General features: G+C 34.4%; 1 protein-coding gene across 1 annotated transcript; it reads right to left on the bottom strand.

Moving 5' to 3' along the window:
* Positions 1-357: 357 nt before the first annotated feature.
* Positions 358-21,575, bottom strand: LOC131080081 (G-type lectin S-receptor-like serine/threonine-protein kinase At2g19130). The gene is made up of 2 exons (XM_058018176.2): positions 21,453-21,575; positions 358-2,688 (listed from the first exon to the last, which is right to left on the bottom strand). Exons 1-2 carry the CDS (start codon positions 21,573-21,575, stop codon positions 358-360), a joined length of 2,454 nt encoding a protein of 817 aa, XP_057874159.2.
* Positions 21,576-22,578: the final 1,003 nt, after the last annotated feature.

Here is a 22,578-nt window from a genome sequence, read left to right on the forward strand (position 1 = left end):
AAAAAAACCTCTTTATTTGAAAATAAAATCCCAAACAATTTACAACTATAATATGATATCATTTATTATTAACAATCAAAATATAATAATTTACACTATAAAATAATCTTTCACTATTTAATTCGGGCCTCTCCCAAATTAATATACTCAGAACCTTCCAATATTTAAACTAATTAATAGTAATATTTAACTTCTTATAAGTAATACAGTACTAACTACTTATTATACTTCGTCTTTATAATATATTTAGATAATAACTACTAGGAATTTCTACTAACCACGTCTCATATTGTTCCACGCCAATTTTGATGGGAGGAAAATGCAGCAATAAACAACCGCATCGGGTTCGAATTTATTCTACTGAATGATCATCGACCAGCGTTGCAGAGACCTCTCATATTGTTCCACGTCACCTTCTGATTTGCCTTCCAATATCCGCACAACTTGAGCCATGCTTGGCCTCCCATTTTCATCCTTTTGAATGCACAGAATGCTTACCATAGCTGCTCTTCTCACCTCTTCAACATCTGCCATGTCTGCAATCCTTTCATCCACAAGACCCATGGTGTTTCCTTTGAGAATTTGAGCTGCTGCCCAAGTCGGAAAATAGCATTGAGATTCCTGCACACTCAAATCACTATTTCGTCGGCCTGAGATTATTTCGAGCAGGGTCATGCCGAAGCTGTATACATCCACCTTCACTGTTATTGGCAAGCCGGTCAGCCACTCGGGAGCCAAATAACCCCTTGTTCCTCTTGTTGTTGTCAGCACTCTGCTGAAATCTCTGCCAACAAGCTTTGCCAGCCCAAAATCAGCCACTTTTGGATAGAAATCCGTGTCTAGAAGAATATTTTCTGGTTTGATATCACAATGGATGATGCGATCTCTGCATTCTTCGTGGAGATAAAGTAACCCTCTTGCAGTGCCCAAAGCGATTCTGAATCTGGTATTCCAGTCCAGCACCTTGCCTTCTTCTTTGGATCTGCGGCACAAGAAAGAATTGAGAGACCCATTTTGCATGTACTCGTAAACAAGCATTCTTTTAGACCCCTCCACGCAGAATCCCAGGAGTCCCACCAAATTCACATGATGTATGTTTCCAATGGTGCTTATTTCTGCACGGAATTGCTTTTCTGCTTGTGCGGAACCCTCTAATCTTTTCACGGCTACAAGTGTGTTGTCTCGCAGAGTTGCCTTAAAGACAGAGCCAAATGCTCCCTTTCCCAACTTATGAGCGAAATTGTTGCTTGCAATTTTGAGCTCTTTGTAGGTGAATGTTGTGAGCGATGTCGGAGTGTCGTACTTCTCGACATTCTGAAGCAGTCTCTTGCGCCTGCGCTGAATAAACAACCATGCACCGATAAACAGAATGCCCAAAATGGCAACGCCCAAAGGAATTGAGATGGAGAGCACAAGTACTCTGCTGCTGCTTCTTCCTGCATGAGCTGACAACTGTGACGCATCGGAAGCAGCCAATCGAATGAACAAGGGCTGGCCACCAGATGAAGTGGCTTTAGTCCGCATGCTTAACAGATCGCCAAACCACAATTTACAATTAGAATCAGCGAAAGCAAAGGCCGTGCAGGAGCAATTGTTGAGGCAAGCAGTTTTGCATACTAGTAGAGTCGACTCGGGGGTATTTTGAATAGCTTCTTGATCAGACAAGGTATAATTACTGATTTGGAGGAAACCATCCGTTGTATCACTCCCACTGCCATTGATGGCAAAGCATTGTAATGGAGTACGCCGAACACAACCGCTTGACCACCACTCCTGAGAACGCCAGGCAGTAGCATCTCTTGGGTGGAAGCCTTCCGCACATCTGCAAGGCTGACTGATTTCTTGGGTGGAACACACTCCATAAGTGCCGAACATACCATACACGCTACCTCTTAATTGGGGTTGATACCAATTCACGTTCCAGCCATTATTAATCCAATGGTAGACTGATAGCTCGCCTTTCCAGTTGACTCTGACCATCATCATACCAGCCTGGGGTGCAACCTTAAAACTGTAATACATTCTTGTGGAAGAGAACACTTTGAATTCCTCCTTCACAATGGAAGAAGCTGGAGACCCTGGCAAAGTGGCGAAGTAGCTACCATTCCATTCTCCCGTGCTGTAATATGAAACACCATTTTTATACTGCAATAAAACGTCAGTTTTTCCTGGGGATGGATTTATTTGGGCAAAGAAGGGCCCGGGTGCTGGATCCATGGAACTCTTCCAAGAGTTTACTTTCAAGCCCTTCCAAAACTTCACGGTAGGCAAAACTGTATCCGTGGGATTCGCAAAGCTCTCCCACACAATCTCAGAAATGTTTTGGGCACCTAAAAGAACAAAATTACCATTGTCCAGTATGGAAGCCCTGGACGCCTTTGTTTGCTGAGTTTTATTACTCGACCACATGACTTTTCCTTGCAAATCAGAGACAGTGAGATAACCAGTTGAAGAGAGCGTAAAAACGCCGGGCATGTCTGTGATGGGAGTTTCTCTGTTAGCCACCCAAACGATGGTCTTGTCTGGGATCTGAGTATACCAGATGCCAATATACCAGTTGTTGGTTCCATTTGGATTAAAAAATCCCAATGCAAACGTACCATTCTTTGAAGTTATGGTCTGCTTTCCCCTCAGAGAAGCCCCCAAAGACAGGGAGTCTCCACCATCAACAAATAAATTGCAACTGCCCTGGAGAATAAGCACAGCAAGAGCTAAATGAAACGTTTCAAACAGTGATCTTTGAGGAACCAGACCATTTTCTTTCAGCACTTGTTTGTCTTACAATTCCGAGAATTTGAAGAAATCTGTTGCCGATATTTGTAATCCTTGGTGGTTTAATTTTTCCTAGGTACTGGAAAGATCAGTAGACTTCAAACAGCACACCCAACTTCTATTGACTTGAAAAATAGCCCATTTTCAACAGATTATTCTCGAAACATCGTATCCGAATGTGACACTACCTTCAAGAATGCACACTTGTTTAAGGGAAAACATTCTCCCCAATAATTTTTTATTCATGTATTCTCAAAATCCCGAAGGAAAATAGGTTTTCCCTAGGGGTTTAATTAAACAAAGTACAAATCAACTTAGAATAATGAATGCTTGGTGAGATAGAATCGTAGAAAATGTTTTCTTTCACTTTTGAAAGTGTCTAATGTTCAAGATTCATATCAAAATATTAGTAGTTAATATGTTGAGTAATCATGTTTACACATGCTCAAAATATTCATCCACGCACTATACACATTGAGCGTCTCATAACAACATTCTAGAATGTGATGTGAAAGCAAGCTATGATCATACAAAGTCAATAAATATTAACATAGAAGACACAAGTAGATGATTTCACTAATCATGTGGCAATGCCACTAAGACAACTGGACAAAAGCACATGCCCATAGGACCAAAGGCACAACAAGAAAGACATAGGTACCTACACTAAAGGGTTGCATATGAGAAGGTGAAATTCTTTCAAAATCTCTAAAGGACCACTTGAACTAAGATGCTAGAAACACAAAGTAGACTTATAGGAACAATTCTCCTCTAGGAAACTTCTTTGAAAAAGGATAGGAAATACTCACTAGCCAAAATATGTGATTACCAAAAATTTTAGTTAAATTCTCCTCTAGGAATAATATAACTAAAGTTGTATTATTTAGGATATCTATAATATGAAAATTCCCACATCTATCCAAATACAATAGTAGATCAATAATATCTCAGTGAGGTAGAAAGAGTGTCACAAGAATCACAACTAAGGGTCCATGTCACAAATGCTACTACTAACATACATTTGATGAGGGTAAACAAGGTTATTATGGTTTATCTTAAATGGAATAACACATTAGGTTGCTTCTCCACACCAAAAATCTATCCCATTGAAACATAATATCAAGAGCCATTAGCATATGCCAAAATAAGGTACTAATAATAGTATGTGGTATTAGTATAAGTAATAGGTTACCACATCAAGGATACACCACTAGTACTTTCTTACATATCAAACCAAAGAAAACATATTGAGTAATATATGTAATAATTTAATAATAAATAGGCATGCATCTTAAAATGTGGCTTATTTACCCATAATCTAATACATTACTTCATTGCTGATACCATCTTGAGGATAATGGTAAGGCATCGTAGAAATTATGGTCATTCACCTTCATCTATCCTATAGATAAATTTTACATCATAAATTTGTACATGGTCTAATTAGGGAAAATTACATTTGATAAGTATAGGTAGGAGAAGACATTATCATTCTTGATACTTAGTAGAAGGTTCTCAACAATTTGGAAGGTGTTAAATAGTTAGATTATCAATAGAAGGCCATCATTTATTATCAATTCAATATTTACACATTTGATTAAAATGGGGGCTTCCAAAGTGATGTGTATATCATCAATTAATTATAGATGAGAGGTCACCACCAATATTAATTAAGTCAGAACAAAAAACATTGAGTTAGGGGTAAAAAGCTATATTTTTTAGGACAAGTTAGTATCACTTTCAATGAGATCTTTATGCAGTTACATAATACACATTCTATCTTCTTTGTTTTAATAATTTGGTTCCAATTTTTTCTTGTTGCAGTGTCTAGCGAGTCATGGATAATATTTGATTAGAAGAGGGATGGTCTTTTGTAATGTTTATCACTTCTATGGATGAGCTCTTAGATTTTGTTCAATCTACAATGAGAGTTCATTGACATATTGGGTTTTATTGATAGGAGATGGTTATCATGATTCCTAGAGAGCTTGGTTACACTTTTCAACGGGATTTTTTGCAGTGATGTCAATTTATCATTTGATGATCGATGATTATCTTCATGTATTTGGAGATAATTATTTTTATTAAATTTTAAGTTTATAATTTTTTTTTTTAGTTAAAAATTATTTGAATACATTTTTTTATTAAGTAAAAACTAAAATTTAGTTGTTGATATACTGTTAACATTGAAGTTACATGGAGCATCACTCTTTATATAATAAATTTTATCTTTTTTTCTTCAATTCTTTTGTGTGTATTGACAACTTGAAACTTTAGTGCATGGATATATTTTTCACCATTTTTGTAAATGTATGTTTTTAAATAAATTAAAAAGTTTTCATTTACTAAAATATAACTCTTTCCATTTGGAATTACAATTTATCTTAATTGTTTATCTAAAATAAATAAATAGTTATATCATCTTGACATAGATTCTTTTCTCTACCGCATCATATTGTTTTCAAATTTTAAAATAACTTTTAGTATTTTTCCTTGAAAATGTAAACAACCTTATATTTTAGTGCTCATGACCTAATTTCAAAAAAATAGAATATACAATTAAAATATTAAAAGATATATAGTTTAGAAAAATTCACATATAGATCTATTAAAGGGTATTTTAAAAAATATTATTTATATGAGTAGGAGTTGTTGAAACAATGAATTTTTAAAATAATTTTATTTTTTTGGTGATTAACTCTGAAGTGGTATAAAATATGGATTTAGTAGACATTTTCAATTGGAAAATTCGTGGCCCATATCCAAGTTAGCTAGAATGAATCTAGCTAGACCATATGTTTGACCAAAATAAAATTTTAGATAGAAGTACTTAAATTCAGTTATGTTGATAATTTATCTTTAAGTGTGACATAGCTCTGTAATTTTACCCAAGGGTGAGAGAGTGGATGTTGCATGAGATACAAGAAGCTAGACAATGTCAATTAAAAAAAATAGGAAATCATTTTTTAATTCATTGTACCTTATGCAACCTCCTCTCTCACCCCTTTTTGTTTTCTTTTTAGTTACTTAGGGTTTACAACTAGCCTATTTTTTAATCTCCCTAATCCCTCTAGAATCTTGAAAATGAATCATAGAGTGTGATCCAAAATGTTTATGCTTAAAATCTTAAAAAAAAATAAAAATAACACACCATTTAGTCTTGTAGATGGTAAAAATCTAATGACAATAATGCTAAATCTTGTGGAATTCCATTTGACTATTGAGATGAACTCATGAATTTCTATTACTCTCATAAAACACACAAGTTGGGATCATAGAAAATAAATATATTTAATTTTGGATAATTAGAAGAACTCATAATAGAAATAATCTAATTAGTAAGAACAACTACCTTTCACATAAGAGATAAAATAGAAATAATTGTTATATTACTAGAAAGTAATGAATACAAAATATTAGAGCGATTAAAGAAATAGTAAGATGACCTTCCTATATAGAAAATGATCGAAACATAAATAAAATCCTAAGACAAACTAAGATCATGAAAAGTGTATTAATCCTATGATATGAGATGCAAATAGTAAATGACCTAAGTAATCTTAAGTAATAAGGTGTCAATAGTTCCTAAGGTGAAACTAGTTACGTAATATGCCTTATTTAAACTATCATTTAATCATAGTTTCCTCAACACTATATGGAAATTTGTAAGAACCAAGTTGAAATGTGTGAAAGATGTAAGATAAATCATTCAATTATCACCTATCTTGACCTATCAATCTGGTGCAGGAGCACCTAGATTTCTTGATGAATTTTCACAATTTCGGAGTGAACGATCCTTATTGGGTCAATGAGTGAATAAAGGACTATTGAAAGGTCCAAAAGTGTTTTTTAAGGTTATTTGTAGTTTGATTGTCTCTAGTGTTAACTTATTTTCCCAGTTTTGGCCAATGTGCCTTTGTAAGCCTAAAATGGCATCATATAGAAAAATTGTGTAAAACTCCTTGTAAGGACTCATAAGGCTTTTGGAAATGTTGGTTTGATGTTAGGAAACCATCATAGGGGGTTAAGAGTGTGTATATATGCACGAGTTACAAAAATGCATCATGGAGCAAAAGTTATTATGTTTGCTTGACAAAATTTTGCAACAATGTGAGCAATTTTTGAAAAATGCTCAAATTGATGGTTAGAAGCCCAAGGGGTGGTTGTTTGTGAGTGAGTATTAATATATAATTCCTTTCAAATAATTGTAAGTGGGTTGGAAGATCAAAATAATCAAATTCCTCAATAAGCAAGTTCAAGCATTTTCTTGTTTTCACAAAATTTGGCAAATTACTTATTGCAGTCCATACTGGATGGAAGATTCTATATTGTACCTTCATGGGTGCTTAGTCAATACTGGTGTTGTTCTTATAAACTACTTGTGACATTTCTTTGTGAATATTTAACTGGTGTTTTGAAATTCTTTCTTATTTTACCACTCTCAGCCTGAGCAAGGGGTTTAAGCCCAAAAGAATGGCTCCAAATTGAATTTCCTATGTGGTTCCTCTATGCCCTTAGGGATTTGAGTGATGGAGTCTATAAATAGTGTAAATATTTTATTTTGTGTCCTGGAAGTTTCTTGGAATCATTTGTCCATCATGCTCTAGGTGACCTCTGCCATAGCTCGACTAGGAGCATGACTGCTACTGTCAATTTTTCTTGCAGGGGTGATCTAATATGATAGTGCCAAGTGTTTGGCATTGAATTTGAGTGTTATAAAGTGCTCCAGAATGAGTAGGGAGATCTGACAAGGTGTGAAGAATAGTAAACCCCATTGGAGAAAGCTATTAAGCCTAAAACCCTTCTAAAGAGCCAATTTGGGGGTCGTACTGTATGGATATATCAGGCCACCTCATCCCTTAAATATTGCAAAGTGTTCAAATGGGTATCTGAATCATCAAAGCTTTTAGAGGGTCATTTGGAAGATTTTATCATAAAAGAAGAAAAACTGTGAAGGTAGGGCTAAAAGGGGCTCAAAGGGCTACTAGGCCTTGAAAATAGGAACCTATGAAAGCGATAGAGAAATGAAGGGAAAAAATATTCAAAACCACATGGTAGGAGTTGTTAAACCATCTTAGACTCCTCCTAGTCCCCTGTAAGTGAAGGATAAAGAATTTGACATGTTGATGGTTGGATTTACTCCTGTGAGTCCTAACCTTGATTGAGTAACTAGAGAAAACACACTGATAAAGAGTTCTCCAAAGGAGTTTGGGAGGTTGATATTGGTTCAAACAAGGAGAGAAGGGCATAGGAAAAACAAGGAAGCCCATAATGAGACCTACTTCTAGAATGTATAAGTCAAATTGTACTACTTTGTGAGAGACTCCCTATCAAAGTGGGGGTTTGCACTTGTTGTGAAACCAAAAGAAGAAAAGAAGGATAAAAAAGCTTGTATCCCTGATGAAGTACAAAAAATACTCAATAAGTTCAAGGAGATCATAAGTGATGGAACACCTGCTACTTTTCCCCCTCAACAAGCCATAAGTCATCAAATTGACTTCATACCCAGAGCCTCATTGCCTAATAAAGCAACCAACAAAATGACACCAGAGCAGATCAAAGAAGTGGCTAAGCAAATCCAAGAACTTTTGGATAATGTTCTGATAAGAAAGAGCATCATCCCATGTGTAGTTCCCACCATTTTGGCACCAAAGAAGGGAGGTACTTGGAGGCTTTGTATTGACTCAAGAGCCATCAATTGGATTACAATCAGGTATAGGTTTCCTATTCCAAGAATTGAAGATTTGATTTGATGCATTGTTTAGGGGGTGCTAAGTATTTCACCAAGATATACCTCAAGAGTGGCTACCACCAAATCAGAATCAAAGAGGGAGATGAGTGGTGGAAGACAACATTCAAAACCATAGAAGGTCTTTATGAATGGCTTGTTATGCCATTTGGACTCACAAATGCCCATAGCACATTCATGAGACTCATGAATGAAGTGCTCAAGGATTAAATTAGTAAATTTGTTGTTGTTTATCTAGATGACATCTTGATTTTTTGTAAGTTTAAAGAAGAACATCTTATGCATATAGAGATTGTATTGAAGAAATTATGTGATGCGCAACTAACTATCAATTTGGAGAAATGTGAGTTCATGAAATAGGAGTTGGTATATCTTGGGTTTGTAATCTCAGGTGGTGATTTGAAGATGGATACCTCAAAGGTGGAAGCAATAATCAATTGGCCTACACCTAGAACAACAATTGAAGTGAGGAGTTTTCATGGTTTGGCATAGTTTTATAGGAATTTCATCGGAGGGTTCAATGAGATATGTGCACCTATGCTTGATACACTCAAAGGAGGTGTAAAGACTAAGTTTCAATGGACAAAAGAGGCACAAAAGGGATTTGAACTCTTGAAGACAAAGGTGGCTACTCAACTTGTCCTTTCTCTCCCAATATTTGATAAACTCTTCACCATAGAATGTGATGCAAGCAACATAACAGTTGGAGCACTCCTAAGTCAAGACAATAGACCGGTTGCATTTTTTAGTGAAAAGCTCAATGAAGCCAAGAATAGGTATTCTTCCTATGATTTGGAGTTATATGCACTTGTTCAATCACTTAGAAAATGAAGGCATTACCTATTGCCTAAATAATTTGTGCTTTATACTGATAACCAAGCTCTTAGTTTCCTCAACTCCCAAGAAAAGTTGAATCATAGGCATATCAAATGGGTAGAGTAATTGCAATCTTATACTTTTACCATTAAGCATAAGGAAGGTTTAAGTAGAAGGTTGCTAACAGTTCAAGAAGTACAGCTCAAGAGCATTGGATTTGATAGTTTTGAAGGGCTATAGCAAGATGATAAAGATTTTACAAACATCTACAAGGTTTGCCAAGAGTTTAAGAATCATTTTCATAGTGAATATGCAGATTTTACTTTGAGAGATGGTCTTTTATTTAAAGGAGGACAAATTTGTGTTTCAAGACCAAAATTGGATTTGATAGTATCTATGTTGTGGTAGTTAGATTTAGTAAAATGGCCCATTTAATTCCATGTAAGGTGACTCATGATGATAGCCATATTTATCATTTTTTTTTCAAAGAAGTCATTAGGATTCATGGTTTTCCAATCAGTATAGTGTCAGATAGAGATACCAAATTCATTGGTCTTTTTTGGAAAACTTTATTGCAAAGATTGGGTACTAACTTGTCTTTTAGCTCAGCATACCATCCCCAAACAGATGGCCAAATAGAGGTGGTAAATAGGACACTTGGGAACCTTCTTGGATGTTTGACAAAGGAGTATGGTCAAGCTTGGGATCAAATTATCCATCAAGCTGAATTTTCTTATAATGACAGTATGAATAGATCAACCGATAAGAGTCCCTTTGAGGTAGTTTATGGGATTCATCCAAGAGGTGTGTTGGAACTTAGAGACTTTATAAGTATGGAATAGATGAGTGGACATTATATTGACATGGATTAGTCCATGAAGGAGATTCATGAGCAAATTAGGAAAAATTTACAAGAAAACTAGATTAAAGAATCAAGGACAAAGTGGATGAAAAGAGGAAGAATGTACAATTTTCTATTGGTGACTTGGTAATGGTCCACTTGAAAAAAGAAAGGCTTAAAAAAGGTGTCCCTATCAATCTTGAAATGAGGAGGATTGGGCCTTGTAAGATTTTGGCTAAGTATGGGCAAAATGCTTACAAAATTGATCTACCTGGGGACATAGCTTTGTCTCCTATTTTTAATGTTACAAACTTGGTGTAGAACAAAGGCATGATTCTAGAGGAGGGCACTAGAGTTTCAGATGTCTCTCAGTCACTTTTAGATCTGCCTTTACCACCTCCAACCATGCTACAAGCCGAGAAGGTGTTGGATTCAAGAATCCTCAAGAAGACTAGGCACACCAACTACATGGAGCATTTCGTTAAATGACAACATTTTCTAGAATCTGAGGCCACTTGGGTACCTGAAGAAGACTTTCCCAAGTTTGGAATTGATCTCTCTTTTTCCAAAAAGGGGTCACTTGACTTCTTTCTCATTGGGGGAGTATGGTGCAGGAGCACCTAGATTTCTTGATGAATTTTCGCAATTTTGGAGTGAATGGTCTTCATTGGGTCAATGAGTGAATAAAGGACTATAGAAAGTTCCAAAAGTGTGTTTTAATTTTATTTGTAGTTTGATTGTCTCTAGTGTTAACTTATTTTCTTAGTTTTGGCCAATGTGTCTTTGTAAGCCTAAAATGACATCATATAGAAAAATTGTGTAAAAATCCTTGTAAGGCCTCATAAGGATTTTGTAAATGTTGGTTTGATGTTAGGAAACCATTGTAGGGGGTTAACAGTGTGTAGATATGCACAAGTTACAAAAATGCATTGTGGAGCAAAAGTTGTCATGTTTGCTTGACAATATTTTGTAACAATGTGAGCAATTTTTGAAAAATGCTCAAATCGGTGGTTAGAAGTCTGATGGGTGGTTGGTTGTGAGTGATTAGGAACATATAAGGCCTTTCAAATCATTGTAAGTGGGTTGGAAGGTCAAAATAATCAAATAATAAGCAACTTCAAGCATTTTCTTGTTTTCACAAAATTTGGCAAATTACTTATTGTAGTCCATACTGGATGGATTAGATTCCCTACTATACCTTCATGGGTGCTTAGTCAGTACTAGTGTAGTGCTTAGAAAGTAATTGTGACATTTATTTGTGTAGATTTAACTAGTGTTTTGAAATTCTTTCTTATTTTACTACTCTCAGCCTGAGCAAGGGGTTTAAGCCCAAAAGAATGGCTCCAACTTGAATTTACTTTGTGGTTCCTATATGCCCTTAGGGATTAATGTGATGGAGTATGTAAATAGTGTAAATATTTCATTTTTTTGTCCTGGAAGTTGCTTGGGATCATTTGTCCATCATGCTCTAGGTGAGTTGTGCCATAGCCCGACTAGGAGTATGACTGCTATTGTCAAATTTTCTTGCAGGGTTGACTTAATCTGATAGTGCCAAGTGTTTGGCATTGAAGTTGAGTTTTATACAGTGCTCCATCATGAGTAGGGAGCTCTGACAAGGTGTGGAGAATAGTAAACCCAATTGGAGAATGCTATTAAGCCTAAAACACTTATAAAGAGCCAATTTGTGGGTCATAGTTGTATGGATATATCAGGTGTCCAAATGGGTGTTCAAATCATCAAAGTTTTTAGAGGGTCATTTGGAAGATTTTAGCACAAAAGAGGAAAAACAATGAAGGTAGGGCTAAAAGGGGCTCATAAGGATACCAGGCCTTGAAAATAGGAACCTATGAAAGTGATAGAGAAATGAAGGGAAACAAAATTCAAAACCACATGGTAGGAGTTGTTGAACCATCTTAGACTCCTCCTAGTCCCTTGCAAGTGAGGGATAAAGAATTTGACATGTTGATGGTTGGATTTACTCTTGTGAGTCCTAACCTTGATTGAGTAACTAGAGCAAACACACTAATAGAGATTTCTCCAAAGCATTTTGGGAGGTTGATATTGGTTCAAACAAGGAGAGAAGGGCATAGGAGAAACAAGGAAGCCCTCAATGAGACCTACTTCTAATGTATAAGTCAAATTGCATTTTTTTGTGAGAATCTCCCTATCACAATCCTACACAACTAAATGAACCAATTTCAAAAAAATGGGTCATAGGGAATACATGTAGAACACAAGAAATAGCTTTCCTTTCTCATTCTATTTTTAAAATAGTGCCTATAAAAGAGATCACACATTTTAATTTTATACAAAAAATAGATCATACAAGGTTTCTTAAAAAAATTACTAGAGACTCCATTAAGTGTTTACTCTATGCTTTCCTCTAAATAAAAAAAAAAACATAAATAGTAATCCCATGCAACTTGATTGAAATTATCGTGATCATTTCTAGAGGCCTAGAGAAAATAATAGTGTAGCTCCCCAAAATTTAAATAAGAATATTTTGAAGGCACCTAGTAGGAAGAACAATATACATGAATGGTGGCCAAAATTTTGGAGAAAATTTGGAGTATACTAGCCAATGAAAGAGGCTTCATAAACCCATTGTTTATATATATTTTTAGTTGTAGCAATAACAACCTACCAAAGAGTAGAAGGGGAAGCTTTAAAATAAAAGGGTATGCCTAGAAAGTGAAAAAATTCCTCATGTTCAATCCATTTGCAACCAAAGATGTCAAGCTAACTAAGATTGAGAAGAAAATATTGGTTCTAACACCTTTTGTCATTAAATGCTTGAAATAGAGAAAAAAATCCAAACAATGAAGCACTTGCTTGATATTATTCTCATCTTGAGTGAGAGTAAGAAAAAATTTGTTGGAAAATTAACCATTAACCAAAGGATTTGAGAAGTGGGAAGAGAAATCCAAGGTTTGACTAGGGAGGGAGAAATCACATGCAAGGTAAGAAGACATACAAACCCTTTAACTAGTAAGCACATATATAGATGAAGTAAGGGGACATATAAGATTAATAGAGAGGAAGATACCAAAAGGTTGAAAGTATTGAGATTCATGCTAGTATAATCCAATACATTTATAGGTAACAATTGCATACATTGAATGCATCTAGGCCCAAATCCAAGATCTTAGAGAATGGTAAGGATAAATGGGTATGCATCATGATCATAAGCTTTACGAATGTCAATATTGATAAAAATACTATAAACATAGAGCTAATTTTATAACTTCTCAAATAACAATATTATTATTCAAGATAAACATAGACTCTATGAACCCATTTTTCTTAGGTTGGATCAATCACAAACACATATGATAAAGCTTGAGAGCCAATACTTTGGAAATAATTTTGTAGGATTAATTTAAAATGTTGATGATCCTCCAATTGTAGATGTCTTATAAGTATTCATGTTGGATATGAACATTTATGTTTCCCTTGTTTATTAGATTTACTAAAGACATGGATTGAAAGGTTTCAAAATACACAACATTCTAAAATATAAATTTCGTAGGAGAACTATCAATATAAGATTCCTTCTGATTGACCATGGTGAAAATAATTAAATAGAGAACTAATAAAAAATAAATATTTGATTGATTTGTTCATTAACAATTTACAAATTTATATGTACAAGATAACTCAACAAATTACTATAAAATTACTAACTATATTGAAAGAAATTATAGTTGATCATCAACTAACATTAGTTGTTTGAAACAAACAAAATACTAATAATAATAACTCAGAATGGTAGACAAATAGATGAATACATCCACATTATCTATGACATGTAAAAGCACAACTATAATTCTGTTATTAATTATATTCTCTAATGCCCCCCCTTAATAATAATAGTTGAAATCTCAAAGCATAAGTTAGTTATCATCTGCCATTGTCGGTCCACACACCAACAAATTTAGAGGGTCTCCTCAATCACTCGATCCATCAATTAATCCTCTATCAAAAAAGATTAATAGTAGCAACAACAAGTGACAAAATGGAACATTATGCACTAACACTAGATGATGGCTCTTTAGTATCACCTTGCTATAACACCAAATTAAATTAGAGAACCGATAACAATAAATTATTTGATTGATTTATTCATCAGCGAATTACAAATTTCTATGTATGAAGATAACTCAATAACTTCCTATAAAACTAATATCTATATCGACAACAACTGTAATCGATTGACAACTAATTTGAGTTGTTTGACAACATTTACAAAAGACTAAAAAATGAACTCAATCTAACAGACAACTAGATGAATACATCTATAATATCTATGACATGTATAGAGCACAAATATAATTTAGTTATGAATTATATTCTCTAACAAAATTAGCTTCCCAAAATTCATCTTTGGTGAAAATTTATTCATAAAAATGCATTAGGAATTGGAAAATCTATAAAGGAATCACCTTGAGACATTGCTAAAGAACAACAAACTATTCACCAAAGTGTATTTGAGAGAAACAAATGTTAAATTTTTTTAGTTTCTCTATCATTTATGACTATTCAAAAAATGTTCTTCTAAGAAAGAAAAATCAAAATAGAAAAATAGTCGTGAAATGATAGATATTACATTAACTATCATTTATAACTAGTTAAATAATGTTTTTTGTGGATGATATAAAATCTTTCATAATTTGTTTTTGAAGTTAACTAATATTGTTTTGGATTAACCATGTCAACAAACTGAATCAAAATGAATTTATAAGAAACAAATGTTATTTTTTTCGATTCCCTATCATTTATAACTAATCAAATAATATTTTTTTAACCAAACCCAAAAAAAGAAAAATCTATAATGAAAAATATTTATCCTCCATAGAAAAAATCTTTCAAGTCGACTAATCTTGGTTTGAATGAAGTTTGTCGACTTGAAGGGTCGAAAGGGAATAGTCGTGAGTTGATAAGTATTGCGTTTGAAAATCATCTCAATTGCATGTCTGAGAAGATCGTAAGCCGGCATTTACGCTATAGATTTTGTGCATGTGCAATCTGGCTTTCAAGTCCTTACATGACTTCGACGGCTTTGTCTCAACACAATTTTGGCTAAAAGTGCGTTCCTTTGAAGGCTTTGTGTCCACATAATTTTGGTATACGTGACTTTCACGGCTGTGTCAACACGACTTTAGCAAAACTTAACTTTCAGGGCTTTCTGTCATGCTTTACCAAGATGATAAATATCAGGTCACCGTTTTTCGAGTTCCTAACAATTATAGGTTAATGACAACAAAAGAAGACATTAGAAGTTTCTAATTTAGTCTTATCTTTAAAATATCTATTTTTTCTTATGACAAAGTTATCTGATTTCATTAATGCAATTAAGAATTAAGTAGGTTATTTCTATGTTGGATGTTGATTCTAATTTAGAGATGTTCTATATATCTTTGTTGTCATGAAGGCAATGTTGAGAAAAATATGAACTGTAGATCGCAAGAGAAATTGGTGTGGATTGCAGGTTGCAAGAAAAATTGATAAGATCGTAAATTCAATTTGTAAAAGTTATAGCACCACCCGATAGTGGTAGTTACCTATGGAGTTTGTAATTGTTATCTCCAAGTAATAAGAATATCATGTTGCAAGGTGTGTGCCCTTGGTCTCTGTGCAACACAAGTGATGGGTTTGTGACATGGCTTAACCACCTCCCATGTATTCTATGTGTCTGGTGGTTGTAGCGAGCATTGACAGTTCGATGTTTTGGTGCAACGGCAACCGTGTTTCCAACAATTGCTATCAAAACCTGAGTCACAGGTTCGAACCCCGCTTGTGTTGAGGGAGAGATTGTTGCAAAGGTGTGCACCCTTGGTCTATGTGCAACACAAACTATGGGTTTGCAACATGGCTTAACCGCCTCCTGTGTATTCTATGTGTCTAGTGGTTGTAGCAAGCATTGATAGGTTGATCTTTTGGTGCAACGACAACCGTGTTCCCAACATATCGATACCCTTACCTCGTTGATATTTCATTGATGTTGTGAAGGTTTTACCACGTAAATTGGCTTCTTATGTGTTGTTTTGTTATTCCATTTTATTCTCTTACTTATTTCTTTGCAATTAATTTGTGCTGTAATATTTGATCTTTTGGTTTATGCTTCTACTTCCAGAACACACTTTTGCCTAGTAATAATAAGTTTGACAGCCTTGAATTCTTCTTAAGAAACAAATTTGTGATGTTTAAATCAGTTGTGCTTTACTGAATGCAAAAATATTAGAATTCTTTAATGAGATCTTTTCATTTATTTATTCTCTAAATCTTCAGTTTTAGATTACGTAAAATTTATAATTTCATGAGAAATATATTATTCGTATTAAATTTCTATTTACATTTTTTTCGGGTCTAGTTTGAGAAAATGATCTATATAATGATAAAAAACACAGTTTTATTTAAAGGTAGGTTCATCATTCTATACTTGTAATCCATATATATGTATATATTTCTATAAACTCAATACTGATGCAGGGACAATCTCGCTCTTGTAATTTTTTGTTGTTGATATTTTGGTTTTTGTTTGGTTTTGTTGGGTTGTTCGGTGTTGGATGTTCTTCTTTCCTGTTGTCGCCTTGGCAAACAGAAAGCAAGGGAACTTTGTGCCTCCTGTCACCTGAGTGACAAGAATTTATTTTGAAGGGGGCTTTAACTCCTTGGGCATTATGCTCTTCAAACCCAACAATCCTACTTGTTGGTTTTCATCGATAGTTAGACGGTTGATTGGATGGGAGTCAAAGGTTCCAGGGAGGATTCGAAAGAGCACGAGCTGGTTGACCATTGGAAAATGAAAGTGACTAGTAAACTATATGAAGGAGGTTGATAGTGAAAGGAACAGTTGGATAGAGAATGAAAAGCATAGAAACTATCTATAGAGGAGACATTGGCCAAAGAGATGAATGTCTTGAAGTGTCAGATGACAGTTGAAGCCGATTGTTAAGTGGTGCCAATGTATTGACTGAGGAACCTTTGTAATTGTTGAGAAATAATAGCAAACAATTATTTAGTTTTCTATCACAAATTAGTATTGGAGTTTTGATTTGAAATTCTTCCCATCTCTCTGTTTGTGAAAGAAATTACAAGTATTTGGTTGTTCTTAATTTTGAGAAAATAAATCTCTTTTTGTTTCTTGTTCAAACCATTTGCTGCGATTTAAGTTGGTTGATTTGTGTTTGATTGGTTAGGTGACTAGTGAGGCTTTCCATCATTTTGGTATTAAAGACTATAGAGTTTGGGAATTCGAGAGTGTGAACAATATGCCTCCAAGGAGAATGGGCAGAGGTGGAGCCCGTGGAAGAGGCAGAAGAGGTAATGATGAAGGATTGTTGTAGAAATTGATAGAGAGGATGGATGCCTTGGAAAGGGAACATAGAAGAGGGAGCCTTGATGTAGATGTGAGTGATGATGAGATAGAAAAGGAAGAACAAGAACAGGAGGGAAATAGAGAAGGGCAAGATGAGTAGGAAACTTTTGAGGAGAGATTGATGAAGAAAATCACTTTGGACAGGATGAGACTTATTTGCAAATAAGTACTCATTATTTTTGACCTAGGATGCATGCAGACGTGAGAAAATATGTAGAGGAGTTTAGGATTTGTCAACTTGCTAAGGGAAGAAGCCAAAATGTTGGGCTTTACCAATAATTATCGGTTCCAACCAGACCTTGGGATTCAATAAGTGTGGATTTCATGTTGGGTTTGCCTCATACACAAAGAGGAAATGATTCAATATTTGTGGTGGTAGATAGATTGTTGAAAATGGTTCATTTCATACCATGTAAGAAGACTAGCGATGCCACTAATATTTCTAATTTATTCTTTAAAGAAGTTGTAAGGATACATGGAACTCTAAGGAGTATAATTTTTGATAGGGATACAAAGTTTGTAGGTCATTTTTGGAGGACCCTATGGAAGAAATTGGGCACTAATCTAAATTTTAGTTCTACATATGATCCACAAATGGATGGTCAGATCGAGGTTTTCAATAGAAGCCTTGTAAATTTGTTAAGATGTCTTGTTGGTACTTCACCTAGAAGTTGGGATCTCATGTTGGTACAAGAAAAATTCGCATATAAAGATTCACCAAATAAAAGTATAGGTTTCAATCCTTTCTATGTGGTGTATGGTATGCACCCAAGGGGTATCTTTGAGCTTCATGATCTTGATGGTATGGAGAAGAGGAGTGCAGATGGGGAGGACTTTGCCCAAGCCATTCATGATACTTAAGAGAAGGTGAAACAGAACATAGAAGACAACAATCGATGATACATACAATATGCTAATCAAAAGAGGAGGAAGTTACAATTTGAGGTTGGAGATCTTGTGTTGTCTCATCTTAAGGAGAGGTTTCCTACAGGGATGTACGATAAACTAAAAATGAAGAAAATTGGTCCTTGCCACATCCTTAGGAAATTTTTTGCCAATGCTTATGAGATTTCCTTGCCTACAGATCTAAATATATCTCCCATTTTCAATGTAACAGATTTATATCCTTATAAGGGGGATGTAGAAGAGGATGGGTTTGAGACAATAATTTCATCTTTAGGAAATCAACCTGCAACAATCTCTGCTCCACCACAAATAGAATGCATTCTAGATAATAAGTTGTTGAAGAAGACCCATAAGCATGAGTATTTTCACTATCTTGTCAAATGGAGAAATCATCCTATTAAAGATGCTTCTTGGCTCACAGAGGATGAGATCAATAAAATAGGCCATTCAGTGGCTAATCTTATGAGTAGGATCTCATGAATTCATTCCTCCCAGGGAGTCTGATGTAGGGGCATCTTGCTCTTGCAATTTTTGGTTTTATTTCCTATTGTTGATATTTTGGTTTTTGTTTGGTTTTGTTGGGTTGTTTGGTTTTGGGTGTTATTTTTTTTTCAGTTGCAACATTCATCAATTCTCCAGTTACTCTTGTTGCATTGGCAAATAGAAAGCAAGGGAACTTTTTGCCTCCTATCGCCTCAGTGACAAGAATTTATTTTAAAAGGGGGATTTAACGACTTGGGCGTTATGCTCTTCAAACCTAGCAATCATACTTGTTGGTTTGCATTGATAGTTAGATCATTGATTGGATGGGAATCAAACGTTCTAGGGAGGATTCAAAAGGGCATGAGTTGGTTTACCGTTGGAAAATGGAAGTGACTGGTAAACTATATGAAGGAGGACAATAGTTAGAGGAACAATTGGATAGAGAATGAAAAACACATAAACTATTTGCAAAGGAGACATTGGTCGAAGAGATGAATGTCTTGAAGTGTCAGATGATAGTTGAAGCCAATTGTTAAGTGCTACCAATGTATTGACCGAGGAACCTTTGTAATTGTCGAGGAATAACAACAAATAATTATTTAGTTTCATGATACAAATCTATATTGGAGTTTTGATTTGAAATTGTTCCCATCCCTCCAACAGTGAAAGAAATTGCAATTATTTGTTTGTTCCTAATTTTAGGAAAATAAATCTCTTTTTGTTTCTTGTTCAAACCATTTTCTATGATAAGAAAAGTTGATTGATTTGTGTTTGATTGGTTAAGTGACTAGTGAGGCTTGCCATCAAATACCTACCTTATCCTTATACGTAGAATAGCTATATATATCCTAAATATATGTTTTCCACAAGTAAATTCTTTACGTGATGTATTTAAAACTATTAAATGTATTCATTTGAACACATTTAAATACACATGATCTCCCTCATTTTACCACATTAAAGGACCAACTAAAATCTACACATTTCAATATGGGTTTTAAGTGGAGCAGTAAATCTGCATAAAACATATTAGAAGGCTTGCTTAACATCTTGAAATCCATCTGAAGCAACCATGAATAAATTCTTCAAAGAGAGGGAGAAATACAAGCTTGTGAGGACTAAGTATGGAGGCTATGATAGAAGTTCCATCAAACCCTTCTAGGCCAAAACTACAAAGGTCATTATGAGGTACTTTACTTTTGATGGAAGTAGAATAATTTTAGGATAATTATCAAATTATTTATTAATTAGGTCCTTTAATTACTTTTTTACTTAAGTTAAACTTATGTGCTTTTTATTTTCTAGGGTTTTTTTTTTTAGTTTTACTTCTAGATGTAGTTGTCCTTAATTTAACTCCTACTATACGTTTCTTTAGTTCTCCTAATTTTAGTATTAGGGTTTGGACCTAGGGTTTAGTCATCCTTTATAAGGATTCATTCCCTCATTGTAATTATACCTCCAATATTGTTGTATTTTCAATCATTCTTTGAGTATAATACAAAATTCTCTAGTTGATCTAGAGAATACAATCTTTTCTTTATCTCTTTTGTGTGATAGGTGTTTTGCTTGTAGATGATTCTTGGCTCCTGTGGCTGATCATCAATTTATACATGGTATCAGAGCTTTTCTACCAAGTTCATTTCCACATGCTTGAAGGATCCAATCTAAGGTGAATTCTCATCAAGATTGAGGCAGTTAAAAAATTGACTCAAATTGGTTGAGGGCAAAAAAATAAAGGCAAAATCTGGGGGTAGCTAAAAAATCTAGGCACCCTAGAGTGAAATAGACGTCACCATTGTGTTCAGAAGGCCCTAAAATCTTAATATCACTTGTCATATCGTCAAAATCAGAGATCGAAGAATTCTTTGCAAAAAATTTCAGAAAGTTTCCAATTTTGGAAACTTTTTCGTTTTTGACAATTTTTGTTTTAAAAAATTTTCTATTTCCAAAAAACTTCTATTTTTGAAAACTTTTTATTTTATGAAAGTTTCTATTTTGGAAACTTACTATTTTTGGAAACTTTCTATTTTCAGAAAGTTGCTATTTTTGATATTTTGTCATTCTGATATTTTCTAAAAGATGATTCTTTAACAATTCACACAAATCGAACACAACATCTTCCATAGAAATCTTATTCACAACATATACAACAATGGTCGATGTAGAACCTTCCCTATTTCTAAAATAAATCTTATAGGATATACCATATGCAACATACCTCACAATGAGATCAATAATTTTGTCGATCAACAACACTCTCTGATCACCTATCACACTAGTTAGGGTTTCAACTTCCTTGTTCTTTACTATATTAGATTAACCAGTACACTCTGACTGTCTCACAAGATAGTAACAACCAAAATAATATCCTTTATGTTCGGATAGGGTTTATCCAACATGATACATTCATTCTGCAAATGACTCAAAATTAACTTGATCACATCCTCATTGTTGAACCACAAAAACTCAATCCGTAAATCCATTCCTTTGTGACTTATCTCTTTAACCTTCCGCAAATTTTCTTCACTTAGACTTCTTTCCATTTTTCTGATCTTGTCTGTGTCAAACTCATCTAGCTGTACCCTTCCCAGAGATTGAAAACTTCCGCTGCTTGATTCTCCAACAATCATCTTCGATTCCTTGCTTTCTTTGCTTCTTTTCTCTACACTATTTTAGCTGCTACTTCTTCACTTCAAACAATTATTTTTCACATAATGATGAAAATGATCTCAAATTCCCAAATTTATCTAAGTACCAATTCATTCTAGGGTTTTTCTGCCAAAAGATGTTTTGTCGATGATGTAAGCACAAACATTGAATTATTGGATTACATCTCAAACACAGTCATTGCAGACCAACAACATGAACTAACTTAGAAAGAGGGGACGAAATTTTTTTTTTTTAAAAACTCCCCTTGAGCAAAAGAAATAAGCTCAGTTATCAGAGGAAGAGGTGCTTGCATCAGATTCTGGTACACCAGGTTTACTCTCATTATTCACCTCCTTTCTCCAAACCATGAATTCCTTTTTATTTGATTCATTAGCCTTCATCATATTCTTCTTAGTAGACTTCTCCATAGCACCTTCATTTCTATACTGATTAGCATAATGTCCAAATTGCTTGCACTTGTAACAATTCAGGTTTATTTGTGTTAAATTTACTGAATGTGTTCTATATCTACACTAATTAGCTTTGTGACCATAGCCATTGCATATATGAAAATATTCATGAAATTTATTATTCACCTTATTCACTCCAACTGAATTAAGATTCTGACTCATAGCACACTTTCTACAGTAATTTGATTTATGACCAAACCTCTTGCAACTGTAACATTGAATGCTTCTACAGTCTATAGCCTTATGACCAAATTTATTGCATTGAAAACAATAACCACTAAATGATGGGTACCTTTGTGCATTTGGTTGTTGAACTGGTAGTCTCCTTGCAGTAGATCTCTCATTCTAGGTTTTGCTTACATCTTCAGGTTTCTTCTCTGTTACTACCTTACCTTTTCTTTTTTCTTTATCATTCTGATTTGAAAATTCATCAGTTTGAAACCCTAGTACATCCTTGTCTAAATGAGCTTTTTGCATATTAATGAAATCCTCCAAAAGTTTGGTTCTTTCAAGA

This window comes from Cryptomeria japonica, chromosome 6, assembly GCF_030272615.1.
Source record: "Cryptomeria japonica chromosome 6, Sugi_1.0, whole genome shotgun sequence".
In the NCBI taxonomy this organism is placed as follows: domain Eukaryota; kingdom Viridiplantae; phylum Streptophyta; class Pinopsida; order Cupressales; family Cupressaceae; genus Cryptomeria; species Cryptomeria japonica.

Bases quoted from the DNA above. Each gene is read 5' to 3' on its own strand.
- LOC131080081 (XM_058018176.2), bottom strand. From the start codon at position 21,575: ATGATTGTTGGAGAATCAAGCAGCGGAAGTTTTCAATCTCTGGGAAGG. The intron at 2,689-21,452 runs GTTAAAGAGATA...CTTATTCTCCAG, and splicing joins GTGAAGAAAATTTGCGGAAG to GGCAGTTGCAATTTATTTGT.